Here is a 23,347-nt window from a genome sequence, read left to right on the forward strand (position 1 = left end):
AAGAAAAGAAAAAGAGGTATTGCTTAAGGTATTGTTTAACATTGATATCGGTTTCATTATTCTGGCCACTGATCTATGATGGATGTCCTTGTTGTTACTTTGTTCAAGGAGTTATTCACTCCCAGCCTTCAACATCGTGAGCTGAAATAATATATGTAATTTTTTTCATTTTTTGTAGTTTAAGAAAGAATGCAGACGTGACCGAATCAGCTGAGTCTCTGTTTGAAAAGTACAATAATTCAAAATACCCACTATACAGTATATGCATCAGAAAGCTTCTATGTTTAAATATGTGTGATGGCAACGAAAACTATATTTCTAAATGATTATTTATTGACTTTTTGTGTGGATTAATTCTCAGAGCAAAAATAAGCAACCTGCCTGGGGACTGCATTTAATTCTTTTCAAATTTGAGACTAATTGCAGTGAAGGCAGGTTGCTAGTGTGAAGCAACCTGCCTTCACTGCAATCAGTCTCAATCTGACTCAAGATTGTGCATCCACACAGTGACAAAGGTTGGTGGCAGTAATTTTGGCTGTCCTAGTCTCCAACCACCACCTTCACTAGTGTGACTGCAGCCTAGATATACTGTTTTTATGTTATTATAATATGTTATTTAAAATTAATGTCAAATGAAAAATGTAATTAGAACTTTTGCAGGTTCAGTTTAAAAAAAAAAAAAAAAGAAAGAAAAAAGTTTAAGGTTTAAGAGTTTTGTTCTTCACGGTACAACTTCATCTGCTACTCCAGTTTCATTTACTAAAAACTATGGCGTTCACACCAGATCACCATTAAGGTCTAGAGCAGTACATATGTGACAAGAAAAGCCATCAAACAAAAAACTAAACTAAATAAATAAGACGAATTTAAAAATATAATTCAAGATAAACAACACAGCTGCTGCAGCCAGAGCCCAGAAGCATAAGCGTAATGTCTTAGTATCTCGGCATCATCATTAAGAATATATCTGACTTTAATTAAAACTGTGCATCCATTAAATAAATGTGTTATTTAGATGGATTCTTCTGGCGTGTAAAATAGTTTTAGGCTTAAGCTGCAGTGTTAAATGATGTAAAGAAAATTATTTTAACTATTAAGTTAAAATAAATATTTACAATACTTACAAATATTTTATAAGGCCAATGAGAGACCTATTAAGGTTTAGTGCCTTTTGATTTAGGATTAGGTAGCTATAGATAAAAGCTATTTAATTGTTGTATATTTCAGTTGCTTGCAGCTAGTAAGGAAGAAAAAAAAAAAAAAAAAAAAAAAAAGGAAGCACTTAATAAAGTTTCTATCTAATAACTGATGCTTATGATAGAAAGCAAAACAATTTACACAGTCTGTAGCTCCACAGACCCTCTTATTATCCACACAGCCCCAAATTATGGTCACTTTGTACATGTTGATCTATTATCTTGAACAAAACCTGCTCCGTGATAAAAAATGAACTTGAAGCTTCCCAGCTAATGTTAATATTGTCAGAAAAAAATAATTCAATTTGGAGGAGCAAAGCGTCTGCAAACTTCTGAATTTTCTTCTGAAATTATAAGATGAAGTATCAATGGTAAACATAATTACAGCTACAAATGCATAAGCACGCACACACACACACACACACACACTGAACCCCATGACTGAGAGGGCCATTAAGATGATGTGGCAGAACCACTCAATCAACAAATTGATGAAGTGTAAAGTTATCAAAGATCTAAACCCGGAATTTATGTGTGTATATGCGAGTGCTTTTTCTATCCTTAATCTTTTCAATGAGTGATTCTGCATGCTTCCAGCGCGCATGTATGCACGTGCACCTTCTTTGAGCCATCTTTGTCCTGTTTCTCCATGTGACCATGTATCCACCATGATGATTACACAAACCACCATATATGTTTGTGTAATAGCTCTATTCCTCCATATATCCGGTTCTCCCTGTGAATATCTTTAAGGCCTTTCCATGGGGTCTGTCTAAGTGCCATTGTGGTGAGAGGGAAATGAACATGGCTTTACAAGCTGAGCTCACCCGGAGCTTTAATTAGAAGGAAATCATTGGAATGAGCTCTGGCTGCAAGCGGTCATATCAGCCTAACCCTCTGGAGCAAATAAGCTTTACCTAATGTTGCATGTTGTAGCTTTCTGTTTCATTTACTGCTTAAAAAAAAAAAAAAAAAAAAAAAAGTGCACACAGACTAGTAAACAACCACAAATATCACTACAGTTACTCTTATTCTCTCAATCCTCCAACTAATTCTCAGCAAAACTTGTCCTCTGTGCGTCATTCCCACAATCATTAAAAACCTCATAACCAGCAAATTATATCCTCAGTGTTCACATAAACCCTCAACAGAAAATCTCTTTACTCCTCAGTGACATGATTGTAATGAGCTTTGATTGACTGCGAGGGGGCAAAATGGGGAGCATGCACCGCTTCCCACGCAGGAAAATGCAAGCTGGTGCTGATTAGAGCTCCTGATGCTAAGGGTGGGAAACCCCTCGGTTTGAGTTGGGGGGGGTCATAACTCAGCACTTGGCGAGGAAGAGCCAAAGCCACATAATTTAATTTGTCTGTGTAAATACATTGAAAAATAAAACAACCTCAGAATGCAAATGCTTATAGATATTCCTCATGAGGCTACGAGTGACTGTTTATTTGTCGAGAAGAAGAGACGTGACGCACAGCGCAGGGGCAACTGAAGACCAGATGCTCCCATTAATTAGATGTAATGATCACACAAGCAATAACTAAGAGGGTTGACAGAGGGAAGAGTTTATAATCTATGAGTGGTGACTAATTAACTCATTTGGATGTGTGGTATAAAGCCAGACCTCTGAATCTATTAGTGAATCACCCTGCCAGTTTTTTCAAGCAGGACAGATCAATCTGTATCTGTGAAGCCTCTTCGCTCTTCTACTCGCTAACCTCCGTGTGCTGCTGCCTGTCATAAACGCCTCAGTCTACGGCAGTGCACTCGTAAGCTGCTGTGTGAAAAAGCAAAAACGCAGCCGAACCTGTGCTTTTTAATTCTTCTAGACTTACCTTCTGTTTCCGCCTCTCCTTCCTCTTGTCCTCTGTGTCCTGAAGCATCTTTTCTCTCCACAGGTCAAAGAAATAGGATGGATTGGTGTAGAACTTTAGACCCTCCTTTCCATCGTCTCTGTAGACGAGCAAAAGAAACCAAGGAATCTGAGATTCGTGATTAGCAAATTTCAAATTAAAGCTCATTTATTTTCCTCTGAATCCCTGTTGGGGTATGTAACCTTTCATTTAAAAAAAAAAAAAAGAAACATCACTTTCTTTTCTTTAAGCATTTACTGCTCCTAAAACTTATTTTCATTTTCAGCGAATCTGCTCGCTAATAACTGGATTAAACATTTGATCTATTAAACACAGTGACAGCTTTTAATGTTTTCCTCCCCGTAATTTTACTAAGACAACACAAGACCAATTAAAGCAGAATATTCTAATGTTTAAGGAGCTAAAAACCAAAAAATATTTTGCCATCCATTCCTGAAAACTGTGACCCAAATATCAAAATACTTGCAGGTTTTATTTTTATATCTCCTGAATAATTGTTTCAGTGCTTCACAGTGTAGGCTGGCAAGAGTGAGAGGAGGCACAAGACAAACTGCAACAAAAAGTCATTATTCTGATTTATTTGCTTTTTTTTTTAATGAAGAGTTTCCAAAAATGCGGGAGCTGCAGAAGTTGAACATCACTGAAACTCAAGAGCAGAGGATGAAAAAGGAGGGTAATGTTTATTTGCTTGTGCCCCTGCTCGTCTTTGTCTCTGTTCCCTGTGAAAACAAGCACTTGTCATGAATAATAACTAATGGTGTGTGTTATCATTCATTCCCAATTCAACTCTCATTCTCTTTCTGAATTCCTCAGTAGCATTACAGAAGGGCACGGTGGCTCGTGGTGACTGGACGAGATCAGTGCTGCGAGTATAAGGAGGGAAACATAAAGGGACATCTGACAGATGCAGATAGTTATCACATAATATCATTTCCTCTTGACAAGGAAGTAATCATACACAGGTGCCCCCAACATGCCGCCTGGAAATGCCATTTGATATCAGTATGGGGTACGACTAATTTGCTCTGCTGATGTCTTTGTCCAAATAAATTCAAAAAATCTTTCACTGGTGTTTAACTCATCCGTCCAGAATGTTTTTAAAATAAATGATTATTGTCATCTGCCCTTTTTTGTAGATTGCTAGTAAACATGGAATCTTTCTGGCATGTAGTCACCAATGACTCAATGACTAAATACTACTACTACTATTACTATGGTTTCGTTTATCATGTTGTTCTTCATTCTCTCCTCGCTAGCAAAGGCAAAGCTGTATTTACGTATTATCACCTATCACCTGTTCATGTGCATAGCTATATTTTTTGAAAATGTGTGTCTAACACAAACCTGTATCATCACACTAATAGAGTAAGGTATCCACATATAGAGCCAAGCCGAAAGGTGACGTGAGGGTGAATTAGAATTGCGTAGCAGCTCATCTGGCTCAGTTTACAAGTCACTGCCCGTAAGACAGCAAATGTGACTCTGGCCTCGAGCACAGTTTGGATGAAGTCCCATTTGGGTAATCTCTGTGTCCAAGTTCCTTGTGAATTATATAAGGATAGACAGACAAATGACAGATGCCTGGCTGTAGAATTAGCTTGTCCTTCATTCGGATGAGTTAAAACCTCCACGTGTGAAAGTATGTGTCCGGATATTGATACAGACCCAGAGAAGAAATATGAGCTTCTGAAGGCTACTCAAGAGAGAGTATCCCCATGATGAGATACCAAGTGAATGCTGAAAAGAGAACTCTTATTTTTAACCTTTTAAACCTCGGCCAAACCAGGAGCAGGAACTGCGTCGGCTGAGGCTGTGTGTCCAGACCGTTCGGTAGTCCTAAGGTGAACCTGTGAGCACTTGCATTCACCCGCTGTTGCCCACGCCTAGGGAGTCAATTATTTGGCAATGTCATGTTCATGAAAAAGCGAGGCTTCAGAAGGCAAGAGTGGAAAGTTTAATGATATGCAACACAATAAAGGGAAGAAAAGCTTCTGCGGTGTGCACTGCAGGTCCTCTTTGAGAGTTAAAGTAAATTATTATGCCTGCTATTTTTTTGTGTAGTTGAGGTGCATGTTTATGTTGTGTATGAGAAAGAGAAGCTCTTTTCAGGGTGGATCTGAGAAGTAACGGCATAAGGAAGTATCCTAGGGAGCCTCTTAGTAGAGAGAGTATAAATACAGGAAAAAAAGGGGGTGGGGGAGGAAGGACAAGAGGAGGAGGGAGAAATCTAACAGCAAAGAAAATTCAAAAGATCCCAAAATATGGCCAGATTCTAATTAATTAAACAGAAGAATGAAATCACCACCCATGACAATCCTAATCATTAAGCCAGTGCTGATGAACAAAAGATAAATAAATAAATAAAAGCAGCTCCAGATGACTCCAATGACTGTAGATGCCAGTCTTTAGGTCAAAGGAACATCCAGTAGAGAAACTGTTCTCTATATAACGGCAGTTACATCGAACACACTATTGGACTATGTGCCCAAAGCTACCCTATCACTTACTGGAAAATTGAAATTATTTTTTCAAACATTAGCTGTTAACCTCTGAAAATAATAAATGAGAATGAATGAGAATTCGTTTTCTGCTAGCGTGACAGCAAAGCACTTAAGCGAAGCAGAAACCTGTACCCGGCTCTCCCCCGGTCTAGGCCACGTCAAGGCCCATGGGTTAAAAGCACAGCAGTGACGAGGTTTGTACACCTCAGCCTACCTCTCTCTTACAGTGCACGCATCTCTATAAGCACATCCACCAACAAAGAGATTATGTTTGGCTTTTAACCTTTTTTGCAAGTGGCCCTGTCAGGGGGAAAGCATTAGATAGAAAAGGAGGGGAAAAGGTGAGTGAAGAGTGAGGATGAAAAAAAAAAAGGAACAAAGTGAGAAGGTCATAAAATAGAAGAGAGAAAGTGCTGCCCAGCAGAACTTTTTATGGATTATTCATCTTTAAATGCCTCGCTCTTCTTGCTCTCTTCGCCCCCTACTTCTCCACAAGAGCCAGGAGAGATGCCTGGTGTCAAGGACTGACAAGCCTGCCAGTAATAATAAAAAAAACAAAACAGTGTCCTCTTGAGTTACACTTTAAAGCCAACCCAAAAAAACTGTCCAGACACAAACCACACAAAATAATGTTTAACTGTTTATCCATTCTAAATTTAAGTAAAACTGCCACCCACTTGAGATTACAGATATCTTAGTCGGGGTGCATTTTCTAATCGCTCTGTGTGATGGCTTACTGTGAGCATCAGTGTCTTGTTTAATGAAAGCTTTTATAATGGTAGGCACAACCGTAATACGAGTGAATGGGCCGAATGAAAGCTGTAATTGAGGACCGTTTGGGTACATTTTGCTGACACAGTGGGGTGCAATCAGCCTCTTCTGGTGCCCATCAATAAAATACGAGCGCAATAATGTTTTCCGCTCTCCAGAGACAGAAAACACAGGGTAAACTTCTATTAACGGGAAACATGCAATTGTAGGAACAACCCCTTCTTTTGCAAACCATTTCCAGAATGCTAAATTAAACATGTATTATAATTGTAAAAAATACAAATAAAAAATACTGGTGGTTGCCAGTCCCGCCCTTTAGACTCCTAGTAAATGCACCTGTGATATCAATTTGAAAATCTTAGGTGACATGTTTTCATAAGATTTTCAGAAAACTCGAGGTCAACATCACTGATATTCATATTTGTGTGAGATTTTTAGGAAATGCACCTATGGTATTAATTTAAAAATCTTGAGTTATCGTGTTCACAAAGTTGTGTCACACACTACCCCAAGCCTATTCAAATGGCGGCCCGCGGGCCAAATGCGGCCCAGAAGCAACCTGCGAGTGGCCCTGCCTGTGGTCCTGGCAGAAACACAGAGAAAACGCAAAAAATTAATTCATTAATTAATTTTAAAAAAATTAAAAAATTTAAAATTCCCACAGCGTAGTGTAGACTGTGAATGCAACACTCCTAGTAGCCTAGCAATATTTAACCCACAATGCACCGTGATGTAAACATATTAAACAATCATCGTAATATATGATGCGACAACAGCATGTCTTTCTCACTCCAAAAGCGCAAAATTGACAATGAAAACTGTCGGTTTAACCCTGCCTGGACTGACAAATACTTATTCATTTTACCGAGTTTAATAATCTTACAACCGGAGTTGTACTACCATGGTGAGGGTCCTGTACAGCCCAAGAGAGAGCTGCAGCATCTTTCCTTCGTGTTTGCTTCTTGGCGAAGAAGAAAAGGCCTTTCACAGATTCTGAAACAGTGAAATACTGCATGCTGGCCGTGGTGGATGCGGTGAAAAGTGATGAAAAAATTAAAGTAAGTGTGACATCTGCTATTAAAAACGTACCCCTGTAGGACAGTTCAAATATTCGTAGAGTTGAAGTTCTGGCGTCAGACGAGTTTGAAATGCTGTTAAATGACCTGAAGAAAACTGATAATGCACAGTTGTGCGTATATGTCCGTTTTTTGGATGGGAAATTGCTCGGCTTACTACCGTTAGAGGGACACACAGCTGGCGAAATAATGTTTGAGAAGATTTAAGCTCTTTTTGAGGAAAATGGTCTGGATATGAAGCGTGTCTGTATACTTGTGACGGATGGGGCTCCATCCATGGCAGGAAAAGTGAGTGGTCAGCGAAATATTTATTTTAATTTGAAAGGGAATTATCAAAATGTTTTTTGTTATTATTATTATTATTTCAAATGTGCAAAAATAGTTTAGTTATAGCTCCCTTTTTTTTTTTTTTTTTAAATGGACCTTTTGGTGTGCATTTGTGAGAGGTCACCAGATTTACAGGGGAAAAGGAATAAAAAAAAATTACTTGTTTTTCCAGTACAGTTGTGTGGGTTTGAAATTGATCATGATCTGCTGCTTACTGGCTTCAAAAAAAAAAAAAAAAAAAAAAAAAAAAAAAAAAAAAAATACCTGGCCCAGATAAATTTGAAAATCTGGCCAAACTAACTTCGTAGTTGAATAGCCATGCACTACCCGCTTGCCCACTTGGTGGGATGATGACAACATCCCATTACCCCATCAGTCTTTCATGGTTGAGAAGTAAAAACCCCAATACAATAGAACCAGTTACAATGGTTTGCAAAAAGGATCCCAGAGTCAGTGAAACTGGCTGGATTCAGACCTGTAAGGTGTGAGGATGTTGAGCGGTGGGGGCTGCTCGCAGGTGTGGTACGTCTCCTGCAGTGGGACAGGCAGAGACGTGCGATCAAACAGCTGCTGGTCCTGAACAGTAGAACTCCTGAAGGCCTTCCTCATGGTGATGTCCTGAAGAGACACTGGGAAAGGAGGGACAGATGGAGAAAAGAGAAGAGAGGGGAAGAAAGCAGGTTCTTTGTGAAGCATCTGCCACATGTATGTTTGCTACCTCTATGAAGGTAGAAGGAGAGACAGCATTTTAAGACCAACGCTTACTGCTGTTTGACTGTACCTGCCTAACAATGTTCAGAAAACACACACACACATCCCAACCAACAGGCTCTTTGTCTCTCTCATGTCATTGATGAACACAATAATTAGCATCTGGTTCCGTCTCCTCATTATCATCATCAATCTGACATCATCAATCAAACAGTCACAATCAACATTACAGCAGACTAAACCTATTATAAACCACTAAGCGTCCTCCCTCAGGCTAACGCTACATTGCTGTCCTAACTGTTCGTCTTCAAGTCCCTTAAAGTAAACAACAACATGATGAACAAGATAAGCTAGGCTAGGCGAAGCTAAGGTCGTCTCTCAGAAACCGTAGAAATGATTGCCCTTCTTTCATCCGGGAATAACTGACATTTTCAGAGGGCAATAAAAAAAAAAAATAACAGAAGAAAAACACACACACACACACACACACACACACACACAGACCAATGCTAACCCTCAATCTGGTAAACAGAAAGTCTTGGAAAGAGATCTAGAACGTTGCAACTAGATCTGAATTATACATGAGGAAGTGACAAATGGATGTACTTTAATGGTGCCCAGAAGAAGCTCAGGAAAAGAAAAAAAAAAAAAAAAAAGTCATGGCACGGCAGACCAACAAACATGACAGAACGAACGTACAATCTAAAAAACACTGCAAGGAAATCACTTACAGTCATTTAACCATTGCCTCAGCAAAATGAGATAAAGCCCAGTAAGGGTCTACTAACACAATTCAGTCCTCTACATTGCAGCAATGCAGCTGGATAATGACTTCCACAGACTGTCAGTGTTGTGACATACCAGCCACCTGAGGCACTGAAGTATCATTATGAACAAACACCATGAGGGAGCTGAGCTTTCGTGAGTAACACTCTGCAAGGGAGATAGGAGGCCATAGAATGCAAGAGGGAGATAATAAAACGACTTGGACACACCAGAGCCGGTATAATGGCAACAGGGGACAGACAGAGACGGAGAAAAGATGTACCAACAGTAAAACAAAGTGCAGCAGCTGACATGAAAGAACCATTCGTAAGAAATACTGGCAAACAAATGGTGAAAAGAGAGGAAATTTGAAGAGAGAAAAGACCTAAAACTAACATGGGAATGTGCAGCGAAAGAGAAGGAGGGGGCCGTATTAAAGAGAAAGAGACGGAGAGAGAAGATACATAAACACATCAAGTAGGATTTTAATAAGAAAAACAGAAAATATCCCACAGAAGCCCGGGACCCAGAGAAGCACAGTAACCTGAGCAGAGCCAGAGGGTGGATTAAGCTTCAAAGACAGCACAAGGGAAAAGCTTTAACAGCCATTTATACTGGATACACACACACAGGAGGGAAAATAAAACATACTGCACACAGCATTTTGTCCCAAGTTAAACAGAAAAGGCTACAAGGTGACACTGAGGGGGTTGATCTGTCTTCTGTGGCTTCCTGCTACAAGATTTATGGAAAAACTACATGCATTTTAAAATGTGCTGTGTACCTGCATGCATATACACATAGCATTTGGAGCACCTGGGTGGGGGGATCCCAGAGCTCATGATCAACTTAACTGTCATTTTTGTCTTATATGTCTAATACAAGTAGCTTTAAAGTTTATCCATATAAATTAACTCATGTACCTTACACATTCCCACTGACCTGTTGGCTTGCATTTAAAAGTGCACTCTATATGTATTTAGTGTTTGTCTATGCAACCTGATTAAACTTTTAAATAATGATTTTGGTTTATTACAACCTTGTTCATAGTTTTGACAATAGTTTCTCATCTTTATGATAAAGTACTACACCAAATACGATGATTCCGCTGATTTAAATACCTATGTATCAGTACAACATCGTGTTAGCCAGGCATTGGCTGATGAGATTAGTCTCTGAATTCAAAGTTTGGGTGTTCTTACATCAATTTTGTGGTGACAATGAAGAGCTGAGGTTGTATTTTGTATTTCCTCATTTTTTCCTGGCATGAAAGTGGGAATAAATAACAACAATAACATCGCATTTCTATCCATAAAACTTGAATTATGCATGGTATAGCATGATGCCATCAACTTGCCTAGCAACCACCTAAGAACAGACTAAAAATCACAGACCAAACATGGGCATGTACTTGCTACTGAAATCTAGGAACAATGTAGCAACGTTAGACTTGATGATCAGCTGAAAAAAGCAATTTAATGAACACAACACTGAACACAACTGCAGTAGCATGAGTCAGAGCAGGAAGTCAGTATGTAATGGATGTTTATGATTTACAGACGTAACGGTTAACTTCAAAAAAAGAAATATGAGTATGTCTAACTTGTGGGGCTTTTTCATGTATATAATATTGTTGCCTGCCTGCTAGTATTAACTTGTTTGTAGCGATGCTGCAGTCATCAGCCTCCGCATATCTCCAGAGCTCGAAAAATAAGAACCCATGCTGAAAGAGAGATTAATCCTTTAAGATTTTAACTTGCGCTTGTGCCGGGGGTGTAATAATATACTTCAGTCGCTCCAAGATCAGACACACCAGGGATGATAAGGGCAAAAAAAAAAATCAAAGTCAGAGCTACAGTGGCATGACAATTTGACTGCCCACAGTGATCAGAGAAGAGCCAGGGATAATTGTAGGAGTAATGTTGAGATCTAAGAAATTAAAGTGCATTTTCCTCTAGCTGAAAAGGGAGAAGGTAAGGGATACAGACGTGGGAAGGGTTATGAACATTAAAGTGATATTTTATTATTTTATACTTTAGTGATCCCTGTAGGGCATTTCTTTTTTGTACTACCCCTGTTCCACAGGAAGGTTAGGCTGAAAGTCAGGAAAGTGCACCATGAGCTGATGCCAGTACTCCCACTCCCCGCTTGCAAATGTACAGAAAAACCCCACAGAAAGGACTCTTATAGCCACATAACAGCCTGTGAGGGCCAGGTACAAGCAGTGGTCAAAGGGTGAGTGCCAATTTGGTATTGTTGTATGCTGAGCAAGAGCACTGTGCCCTGCTGCCCCTGTGAATTAAGGGAAGTGCATGAGGCTGTCAGATGGTGTGACAAGTAGGTGCAAAAGCGACAAATAAGTGAGAGGCAGCGCACAAGTCTGTGCCAGGACTCATTTGATGCAGCGTGAGGTGCTATAAACCTCCACAAAGCAATACTAGAGCTTCAGTGCAGATTACTACACTAATCAATGCGGGCAGAGAAACACAAGGCACACAAACACGCGTGCTCAGATGGATCTCTTAACATGAGCATTTACATCCTAATTACAAAATGTCATTTATTCAGCTGAACTACCAATTAGACCCATTTAACGAAGACATTTAGTTAATGTGAAAAATGTGAGTGTATGTATAGGAGAATGAAAGTAAATTAGTGAGAGATATAGCGAGAGTGTGTGTGTGTGTGTGTGTGTGTCTCTCTCAATTGATGAGTGGCCAAAATGCTCTCAAACCTTGAAAGAACTGTTTGAGGGTTAAGATTTGGTTTTAGGGTCCGTGTAGGAATTGGGATATGGGGTCCTTGCAGAGGCATAAGTAGAGTGTGTGTATACGTGTATGTGTGTGTTAGGTCAAGCAACACCAGGTGCAGCAGACTCTGATCTCAGGATGTGAAGCTTCTTATCAGCAAGCCAGTGCTGGAAAGTTTATCTCTATCCCTCATATCCTTCTCTTAAACAGATAGCATCTGTCTAAAACACTTCAACTAAAGAGAGGTGAGGAAGTTCTTGTCGTTCACATACCCCTCCCTTCAGCTCCCCTCCTAGTTTCACGAAAATTATGTTTTCCCTCTTTCTTCATTTCATCCCCCTATCTCATAGACATGCAGTCCTATGCGCAGCAATACTAGATAAGAAAAGTCACAGGCCAAAGTGTCTTTTAGTATGCAGGCACGTCTCCCGCTGCTGTTGTACTTCAATGCAAATGTTGCCCTATATTTCCCCTTCTGCGCAGTTCTTCACACTCTTTCCTTTCCCTGATTCGGTTTTTGCTCCGTCTCTCCGCCTAAGCTTGTTTATTGTTTGTCCTCTGTCTTTCATTTTGTCCTTTAGTCAAATTTATCTAGAAGTTCTTCCATGTGCATAGAAAACCCTCATAAATTACAAGTGTTATGCACAGTTTTAGAGTAAACAGAGTGAGTCTTGTACTGCAGTGAGACAGACTGTTGCAGAAGAAGAACAAATAAAAGACACACGAAGTGCATGCCAACCATCTGAAATTCGTACTGGGACATCGTGTTAGTATTCACAACTGCACTGTCAACTAGTGTGTACTAAGAAGAAAGTATAAACTGTTGAAGTCACCTTATCAGTTTGGGGTTGACTTCAGTAGGCTTTCATCACAGCTGCTTGCTAGTCATCACTCATAATGCTTTTGGGTGTGCAAATGCTCTTTTAGCATCTGCATAATTGTCTGAGTCTGCCTGAAGAAAAACTTTGTCACATGACCATGTCCCACTGGTTTCTACATAAATGGTGAGGCAGACCAGAAAAACCATCTAGTGCAAGAAATTGAATGCCTGGCAAATAAAAACATTTCATAATACAGTACTTTCAACACAAAACATAAACACTGACAGAATTATAGAAAAATGTCTATAATGTTATATTAAAATTAATAATTAAATTATACATGTAATTATGTCCATTTTTATTGCATTATTACTTGTTTTCTATTTTGATTTTTCCCCCCGGTGTATCAGCCCTCACTTTTCAGCTGCTGAGGGCTGCACTTTTGCTTTCCTATAAGCCTTTACCAGGGCTTTTATTCAAATCATCCATTCCTTCACAGAACCATTCATCCATCCGCTTATCCAATTCAGGGTCACAATGAGACCATCTTAACTGTCGTGGATGAGAGGCGGGATACACCCCATCGCAGGGTTAACAAAGAGAGACAAACAACAGCACATTCACATTTAGGTTCACCAATTCACCAAGCAAGCACATCTTTCAACTTTGGGACGAACCTAGAGTAATAATAATAATAATAATAATAACTTTATTTATAAAGCGCTTTCAAACAAAGTGCTGTTCAACTATTTGACCTAGAGTAGACATAGAGAGCACCACACAAGCACCAAGAGAACATGCAAACTCCACACCGAAAGGTCCTAGCTAGGGTGGATTAGACCCAGAACCTTCTTGTTGTGAGCCAAGAAGTGCCACCATGGGGGATACATAAATATGTATACATAACAAAAGAAGAGGACATAAATGAGAAAAAAAAAACCTCAATCTGAACATTATTTTCCCTGCGATTCTCAGGGATGTGTATACTATAGATCTGACCACTTGATACACTAAACACATTTAAACAGATGCTTCCTCTTACTATCTCGGGCTTTCCAGTCACAATGGGAAATGGAGACAAAAAAACAACAACAACAAATCGGAGCTTGGGAGAAAACAATTTAGCCTTTTTTTTTTTTAAATGCTCTACCTTTATATACTCTGTACACATGTAGTACTTTGTAAAAGATAAAACGATAAAAATATGAGGAAAGATCAAAGGCAAGAACAAGAAAAGTGAGAGGAGTCAGGGAAGGTTATCAAGCAACTGAAAAAAACTGAAGTAAAAGAGAGAAAAGCAAATACAAAACGATCAAAAAAAATCATGTTAGAAAAGAAAACTGGTGATAGAGGAAATATAAACCATGTATAAAATAGGTACACAAGTAAACAGATGAGAAGTACTAATAGGGGAAGCGAGAAATGGAATAAGACACCACATAAAGAAAAGTGCACAGGGAGTTGGGGTGGCTTTGTGGCCTTCCATAATGGCCCGCAGCCAGTGCAATGATATAACGGGGCCATTAAATAGGGGATACAGGTCATTAGTTTGGCTGGCTACAGTGATAGGGGGAAGAGAGCCTGACAGCACACAAATAGCATCCACGCAAGATGGAGGAAGAGCAGAGATCAATCAGAGAGATGAGAGTGAGGAGGACAACAAAGACAGAGGGGTGCAGGGGGCAATGCAGACAGAGACGAAAAGGGGAGTGGCAACTGAGGTCTAAAGGGCAGAGTACCCTTTGAAAAGCCTGCAGGATGTGGGCAAGCTATGGGTGTGTGTGTGTGCGCGTGTGTGTGAGACTTAACATACTGTATATAAATTCATGTGATATAAAACTCTTTGACCTTAACCACTGCACCAGCAGTGGCACTGCATACATCACTATGGCCATTCCTTCATCCCACATTTCTCTGCGACCTTCAGCTGAACTTCTTTCAAGTCCCCTACTTTCCTTCACCCCTTTTCCTTACGATTTATACTGTATGTCTTTAAGCGGCAAAGCTCATTTAGACCCATACAAGCTCCGTATGTACATATACACAGAAACAATAGGATGTGTCTGCTCGTCACAGGTATTATTAAACCAACACTTGCCATCCTCGGTGCGCAAAAGGTTTAAATTTAGCCCTTGGGTGTAAAAATACCAATTATGATTCAGTGAAAGGTGCTAATCTAACAAATTCCAAATATCTCATCTTATTTTAAGTACAGCTATAACACCATTAAGGTAACAGGGAGCAGTCATTATCACCCACCATTTATTTCATAAAGCAGTCATTCTCTTTCTGTCAGGTGCAGATTATGTATATTGGCAGAGTTGGCAGAAGTGCTTATTATGATATGTTATGCCTACCACAGTACACTTTTATGGTGTTTCCCTGCATCATTGCTAACCATGACCCCTCTGGTAAAGCTAATGTGAGATTTACATTTTTTTTTTTTTTTTTTTTTTTTTTTTTTTTTTAAAACATACACTTTTTTTATTGTTTAAACCTCAAATCAAGAGTCTAAGAACTTAGACTCTTTGATGGTTCATTATTTAGACTACCATCACTATAGACTACCCTGACCCGGGTGCCTGAGAACCATCACAAACAATTCAAGATCTGAAAACTTTAATATGAAAAACTCAATATTTCACATATTTACAAATCCTGTAATAATTACTGCAACACTGATTATGCCTGGCAAATTAAAAGTATTAGCACTGAACATGATGATAACTTAATCACAAATTACAGTATGTGTGCACTAAATTCAGTAGCACCAATTGCTAATAGCTCATAAAAGGTTTTAAATTGTCTCACAGAAACTTGTTGTGGTTTTGTGGACAGCATCTGTAAAATATAAGTGCACTCCTCTACCTTGCCTGTGCCCCATCCTCCACCCTATCTTTATTCCTTCACTGTCCTGATTTATGGTCCAATCCCTTTGTGCACTCATTCTCCTCTCCTTCACACCTCCTTCTCATGGCAACCACAAGGCGGAAACACACACTTGCCATATTAGAAAGCAAGCTATGTGCTTACTCTAAAAGCATACAGTTGAACTGTGGTGTGTGTTTGACCATGAATGGGTAAAGAAAGAGGAAAGGGAGGTGGTAAATGCAGGGTCGTGTTTACAAAAACCCTAAAATCTTCGCACAACTGATCATCTTTCTGTTCATCTCCTGTGCAGTCATAGCATACTCGCTTAGTTTGCCGTTTATAACTTGATTTCACTAATCAGTTATTAACATATTACGAGAGAACAGTAAGTGTGGGCTTTTTGATTCAAAGACAACTTTCTCTTGGTAACAAATGAATACCGAGGAGCTGAACTGAGTGGGAAATCTCTGTAACCTGCAGAGGAGGCCATTTCAACCTGGCCCAGAAAATTCTGCGGTACAGTCCTTTTACACACCACTGGTTTTTGCTGCAGTGTCCTGTATTATGCACCCATCCCTCTATCCTTCCATTTTTCTTACTCTCCACCCCTCCAGCTCTCCCCCACCACCACCACCACCACACACTTAAACTGCAACTGAGCTGATTCTTATCCATTGTCTCTCAAGCCAATACTTTGAGCTAAAAGGGGATAAGTCAGGCTTGTATGTGAGGGGAGATAAGACCATGGACCACATGCACACAGCGAATAAAGACAAAATCATAATCACATATTTATCAACTCAATCACAGTAACATCACATGAACAGGAGCTAGTAATCTTTTACTTAAATGATACAAAGATTGACTTAGTTTTTGCTTGGGTATTTCCCAAAGTAAATCCATAGATGTGTCTCTAAAATAATAAATATTTATAGTTCATACTCTGCAGGCTAAGACAGTGAACCTTTTGAGGAGTGCGTGTTAGCCCACACGTGTTTCCCCTCCAACCTCTGCACACAAAAACATCTCACTTCCCAGCAAAGACCTGCACAACAGGCTTCTACAATTAGATCACTTGCAATTATCCATTCAGCACAGATATTATATGCGGACATGCTCAGGATAAAGGGTGCAGACAGGATGGGGAACAGCTGTGAGGAGATGATGAAGGGAAAAGGTGAAAATGGTGTTGATTAAAAAAAAGAAGAAGAGTTTAAAGTGATTTGGTTAATGTCAAGGTATCATTGCACGAGTGGGAAAAGAAAGAGACCAAAGTGAAGATTGGAATGTGCAGTCTACCGTCTATCTGTGTTTAAAATAAAAACCTATAATTCTGCACAAAAAACGAAACAATTCATTGCCTTGTTTAACAAAAAAAAAAAAAAAAGTCTCTGGTTGCATTCACAGAAAAGTTATAAGTGAGTACAACTGAGTGAGCATTTTACCGTCTCTGTCAGTGACAAGGCAGCAGTTACAGTAGCATTGTGCAAAGCCGTAAACACACCGCTGGCCCACAGGAAATCGATATGGCGCAATGGAGCATGGTATTATACTGCTATGATTCTCTCCCCTTTTAGTTTGCAATGCATTCCCCACTAGATACCCTATTGTGTCATCCTGCCTACCCTTTCTCAGGATAACCTAGATTACCTGACAGTCCCACAGATGATCACATTCCATTTTTGTTACTGCTAACAGAAGCTACAGTCTAACCACTGGATTTCTTCTCACATAAAAACTTTATTGGGTAAAGAAACTTTTTTTTAATTACTGGCCTGGGTTTTCACCACCGGGAGGGTTGGAAAATTTGTGTTTAATATTAGTGGAGGAGATTCAGTTTAATCATCCAACAGGCACATTTACACATACACAGAGCTGTCTTACAGACACACAAATCAAAGTAAGAGAGACAAAACCAGAAATTCAAAAAGAATGGGATGTGGTGTGTGAAACGGCTCGTGTGGATACAACACTCACGTTCCTCTTCTTTGGGGTCCAGCTGTGTGACACTGATGGAGAGGCGGTCCACGCGCTCCTGCAGGGAGTTGACCCGGAAAGAAAAGGAGTGTGCTTCATTGAAGAGCTCTCCAAACAGGTCCTCTGCATATTTACCTAGGCACACACAGAATTGAAAAACAGAGATGAAAATAAGTACTGAAATGGACTGAGTAGCTTGATTAAATATATTTATTTTAAAGATATTAAGAGCCGAAAGGTATTCAACTGGTGGCTGTGGAGGTAATTTTTATGTAAAGCGAACTTCCTGTTGCACTTAAGAAACCAGATGAGATGATTTAAACTTTGTGACACGGCTGCTGGAAACAACCATTAGAATATCAGCAACAATACTCAGATAGGCTGTGGTGTTTAAATGACACTCAGTTTCTTGGAGTGTGTCTTCTGCATACCGTGGCTATAATGAGTGGGTATTTGAGGTACTGTTTCTTTCCCTTTGGCTTAAAACAGTCACTGTCCTCTGACAGTCAGATAACAGACGCTCATTGGCTAATTTCTCTTTTTTGGACCATTCTCCGTAAACCCTAGAGATGTTTGTGTGGGAAAATTGCAGTTTCTGAAACGCTCGCACCAGCCCATCTGGCACCAAAAGCAACACCACCTTTCACTTAAATCATCTTTCTTCCCCATTCTCTATTTTCCACTGAAGGCAATGGATTGTTTTGCAATTTTAAAGAAAAATGTGCAAATCTTCTCCAAAATTCAGTGGATTCCCTCTTTGTTCAACTGCTTTACCAGTTTTCATGGAATTTGGCACCATAGCTTTTGCATAGTTTTTCTGACAGACAGACAGACAGACGTCTTTCCTTTGCCTGAGCTGTGCAGTTAATGATAGTAGGGGAAACACTGGCTCACTGGTGAGGTGGAAAGCCATTAGGGACATAAAGGTGCTGCCTGACTGCTTTGAAAGAGACGTAAGCACTGATGTGTGATAACAAAATTTAATTTAAAAAAAAAAAAAAGAAAGAAAGAAAAAATGGTGTAGATTAAGCCAGAATGATAAAACTATTACTTTCTGCCAACATTTTCTTTATGCTAATACATTTCAGCCAGGTTCACTTATACATCAGCGTACATCCCAGTTTCTGCCCTACTAAATGTAGGCAGTGATTTTACATTATCACCCACCATTTATTTCATGCACTGAATTAATTTTTTAGCTTCTATAAAATGAAGTGGATTCATGCCATGGCCTGTGAGTCATAAACATATGCTGCAATATGCAAAATGTTTTCTCAAATTTCCCAGCACGAATGAATTCATCACAAACTATGGCGACCAAAATATACTGCGAATGAGATGATTTACACTCAGGCATGTTGGTAGATTTTTAGAGCACATACTACTTAAACTAGAATTGTGTACAGTGCAAATATCTCAGTCTTTAACTATGGAACAACCTCACTGCCAATATAAACAAATTTCATAAAAGTTATTATACTTAAAGGAAGCAAGTCTGTATGTATAGTGTGCCGTGTCTGTTTAAATTATGAAAGAACACATGTGTCTGTACACGAGTGTCCTCAGGTTACTGACTGAGGCTGCTGAGCTGGCGGATGACGTTGGCCAAGGAGATGTTAGTCACACATTCCAGCTCGTTCTTGATGTTTCTTGGCAGCACCGTGTGGCACAGGTGCCTGGGCTCGATGGTGCGCTTCACCAGCGGCATCCTTCTGCTGAGAAACTGCTACCTGATAGAGGAAGGGGGGGCAGAAAAAAGAAAGAATACAAAACTTCAGTGAATCAATTCTTGTCATAAATCTACTTTTGCTATTTATTACACCTTCAAATATAAGAGGTACAGAAAACGCAGTCTTCACTCACACCCCGACTGAGAGAACGAGAGAGATGGGCTGCAGGGTGAATATGAAAAAGGACACGTATAGAAATGGAAATAACTGTGGAAAAAGGTCTCAAGTTATAGAAAATGCAGAAAAATAGGACACAAGTAATGTTTTGACATTGCCAATAGCCATGTTGCCTCATCTGTTTCACTGACGTCCCGCTGTCTTGTTCTTTTCATCATGCATAGCCTGCATAACACACCTCAGCACTTTGTCTGCCCACTCAACCATGCTAATGGCATTAAGGCTGCACTGAGAGCTGCTAAGGCTCACATCTCCTCCTGTCAAACTAACACAAAAAAGAAGGACAGCTGGGTAAAACCACAGAACACAGCGATGATACACACCCACGACTACTCACTGTTGTGTCACCTAAAACACCCTTTCACCCCCAAAACTATACGAGAGGTGTTAAGTAGTACAAAGGTATAAAGTGTAACACGTGGAGTATGCTTAAAGTTCACTCCGTTTATCTTGGTTTGTTTTTGACTCATAACCTGCCGGTGACCAGGTTTTCTCCCACAAACAGCCCCTCCCCTCCTGCTGCACCCAAACCAGGTCATTTCATTTCCCTATTAATACATTCACTATTAAAGCGCATGAGTGCTGTCATTCACTGAAGTTTATATCTTTACAAACACAGACAGGTGTTTGACTTTGTTTTTTATTCTTTATATTTAATAGAAACACTGCTGGGTAAAAGTCTTGATACACCCTACGTTTCTTTATATTTTTGCTAGGAAAATTAGAAAAATTTGGAGCAACGATTTTCTCAAAAACACTGGGAAATACTGTACACTGCATGCGGCAAAAACAGAATTTGAAGAATTCTAACAAGATTGAATATTTTTTATGACCGCCTTTAGTCTTCAGCACAGCCTGAACTCTCTTAGGCAAGCTTTGTTGTCATTTTAAAGAATAGCTCTGCGTCGAGCCACCTGGGGGGCTCTTCAACTGGTGGGGGAGATTGTCACATCTTGCAGGAGCTTTCCTCTCCTCAGGAGCTGCCTCTGCAGGAGGGGGAGATACAGGAGAGGTGGAGGAAGATCTCAGCCTGGGTGTTTATTGTCTTATGTAGTCTGGAAGATGAGTGGATGGTGGGGTGGGTGCAGTTTTCTCTGTGGTGGGGTTGGGTGGACTGTCCCGGGCTCTGTGGGGCCGGGCAGCGCTGCTGCACTGGGCCCGGTCTGGATGGGCCTGGGCCCCCTTTCCCTGGCGGGTCGCGGAGTATGGGGGTGCCTACTGGGGTCAGCGGGGGAGCTGGCCCCAGGGAGGGGTCACCTGCCCCTCCCTTCCTTCCCTCCCCATCTCCAGCTGCCTCCCTCTTCCCGCTCCACCACAACCACCCACACATGCAGGGCCTTGGAGTAGGGGTATGTCACCAGGGTGCAGAGGAGGCTACCCCCCTCTGTCCCCTTCTGGCTGCCTCTGCCTCAATTTTATCCCACAACTTAGACATTCACATTACTCACACTCTCATTACACATACATATAGGATCTTGGGGGTGGGCACGATACACGGAGTCCAAAGTACCATCAGGGTGTACACCCCACCCCTGGCATCGTTGCCCACCTCTCAATTTTAAATACACGTAGACATTGAGGGCTAGCAGGAGGGACCATGCACTTACCTGCTGCTCTCTGGCAGGTAGCTCCATGCCCTCCTGGGTTTTAAATGCACCTTAGAACACACATGCATCAACATTACAATGAGCGGGTGGAGGGAGGTTTGGAGTCTTCTCTCACCCCCGTTCTCTGCGACCTGCTGGAGCGGGGGGGCTAGGACTAGGAGGAGGAGTTGGCCGTCCGACTGCGGTCTGGAGTGTGGAGCCTTCCTGCTGCTGCGGAGTCGGGGTGGTCTGCCTCCCCCCACCGCAGGGAAAAGGGAAACACCACCTGGGTCTGGGTGCAGTTCCCCCCTCCAGGGGCGGGGGCACCTAGACCCGGTTTGTAGAGTACGCTTGGGGAGTGTGATCGTGTGTACAACGTCTCTTTATGTCTGTCTCCACGTTGGTTGAGTGTGGAGTAAGTGCATATGAGAGCATGAGGGTGGGAATGGATGTTTGTATCTGTGTGTGCCTGTATGTCTGTGTCTATATGTCAGGTTGGGTGTCAGGCGCCACCTCTCTGGGGACATCTCAGGCCCTCCAAGGTTTGGAGGCCTATCTCCCCCTACCACCACTTCCCCTGCCAGTGGCGGACCCCCTCAGACATCGGTGCGTTGGTGGTTCTTTGTGTCCGGGGATGGGCGTCCAGGTACACACCGGCTCACTCCTTGGCGGCCGCTTATCGGGGCCTGGAGCCTGGGGCTCGCTCGGGCCACTTCGGAGGTGGGGTGCCCCCGGCCTCTCGGCCTGGGGCTCGGTCACTCAGGCGCAGCTGGCTGCTGGCGGAGCTCACAGGCGCGTCACTGCAACTCCCCCTGGCTTCTGCTCCGCGGCTGCTGAGTGAGCCCTCATCTGGGACTCTCCTCAGCTCTTTCCGGGACAGTGGCGCAGCTGCCCCTCTGTTGGTCTTCCTTGGTCTCTTGTGTTCTGGGGGCCTCTGGATGTCTGGAGTTTTGATCTCCTCCACACCTGCTTCACGCCCTGGAGGACGGGGCTGTGGCCCCCCCACACCCTCTAGCAGATTATTACATGAAGGAACCTTTTAAAAAAACAAAAAACAAGCGCGTCCATGCTCACAGGTGTACACACGGGTGATCACACCCACAAACTACACCCTTTTTGGCTCCTACCTCAAAGCACACTGTGTTCTGTTGATCTTATGTGCTGCACAATAATGTTTAACATTTAGTATTTACTGTCATATTCCCATATATCATTGTGATGTTGTTTATTCTATTACTCTTGTTCTCTTCTGCTTGCTTTCTTTTTTCTTTCTCAGCAGGTGATCCAGGTGATTGATATATGCATTTTTTTTTCTCTGCCCGTTCTGTTGGTTTTTGTCTTTTGCCCTTCTCCCCCGTCCCTCTTCTCAGCTGTTTCTCTTTCCCTCTTTCTTTCTCCCCTTCTTTCCCCCAGTCAAGTCTGTCCCGTATTCAGTAAGTGAAAATAAAATAAACAATAAAAGGTGAATCAAATGGACCATTACGGCAAGGCTGGGATGGTCAGTTTGGTAAAGTAAATCCGTTGGGCATCTTTCTTTGCCTTTAGACAACAATTCTGATGGCAAAAGAGCCAAACGGGACAGGCCAAAAAAAAGAATAGCTCTCCAGGTTTCTTGAAGGACATTCAAAGCGCTTCTTTGGATTTTTGGCTGCTTTTTGTTTCGTTCTCTTTCAAGATGATCCCACACTGGTTAAGTAATGCTAAGGTCCAGGTTTTGGAGAAGCCAATCAATGACTGATCGTATTCCATGTAATAAAAAAAGAGACCAGTAGCTAAACATAGCCATTCGCTAGCATGATACAAATTGTCATATATAGGAGTTATGAAAATAAGGAGGAAACAAGGACCAGCAATAGCAAGTAAAGAGGGCTTAATGCATGTCTCCCTTAGTGACCAATATGTGCAATTTCTTAAAGATCAAGTACTCAGATGAACCAGCGGACCAACTGACAGGTATGGTAAATGGCCTGTATTTGTATAGCGCTTTACTAGTCCCCAAGGACCCAAAAGCGCTTTACACATCCAGTCATCCACCCATTCACACACACATTCACACACTGGTGATGGCAAGCTACATTGTAGCCACAGCCACCCTGGGGCGCACTGACAGAGGCGAGGCTGCCGGACACTGGCGCCACCGGGCCCTCTGACCAGGTATGGACAGTGATTGACATGTGATGTTTCCAGTGCCCCAATATATTATTAGAA

The 23,347-nt window shown here is 41.3% G+C and overlaps 1 protein-coding gene across 4 annotated transcripts in view; it reads right to left on the reverse strand.

The window, feature by feature from the left end:
- Nucleotides 1-23,347, reverse strand: part of wasf1 (WASP family member 1) — a 66,581-nt gene that overhangs the window by 13,447 nt on the left and 29,787 nt on the right. For all 4 annotated transcript variants that reach the window (XM_085248050.1, XM_085248049.1, XM_085248052.1 and 1 more), the window contains exons 2-5: nucleotides 19,222-19,376; nucleotides 17,647-17,781; nucleotides 8,227-8,380; nucleotides 3,038-3,155 (exon numbers count right to left, since the gene is read on the reverse strand). In XM_085248050.1, the coding sequence (XP_085104176.1) occupies nucleotides 3,038-3,155; nucleotides 8,227-8,380; nucleotides 17,647-17,781; nucleotides 19,222-19,354 (540 nt within the window). In that variant the 5' untranslated portion in view covers nucleotides 19,355-19,376. The remainder of the gene's footprint in view (nucleotides 1-3,037; nucleotides 3,156-8,226; nucleotides 8,381-17,646; nucleotides 17,782-19,221; nucleotides 19,377-23,347) is intronic.

Source organism: Mchenga conophoros, linkage group LG15 (genome assembly GCF_057382185.1).
Source record: "Mchenga conophoros isolate Kocher_MC1m ecotype Shallow Benthic linkage group LG15, M_conophoros_male_GT1.1, whole genome shotgun sequence".
NCBI lineage: Eukaryota > Metazoa > Chordata > Actinopteri > Cichliformes > Cichlidae > Mchenga > Mchenga conophoros.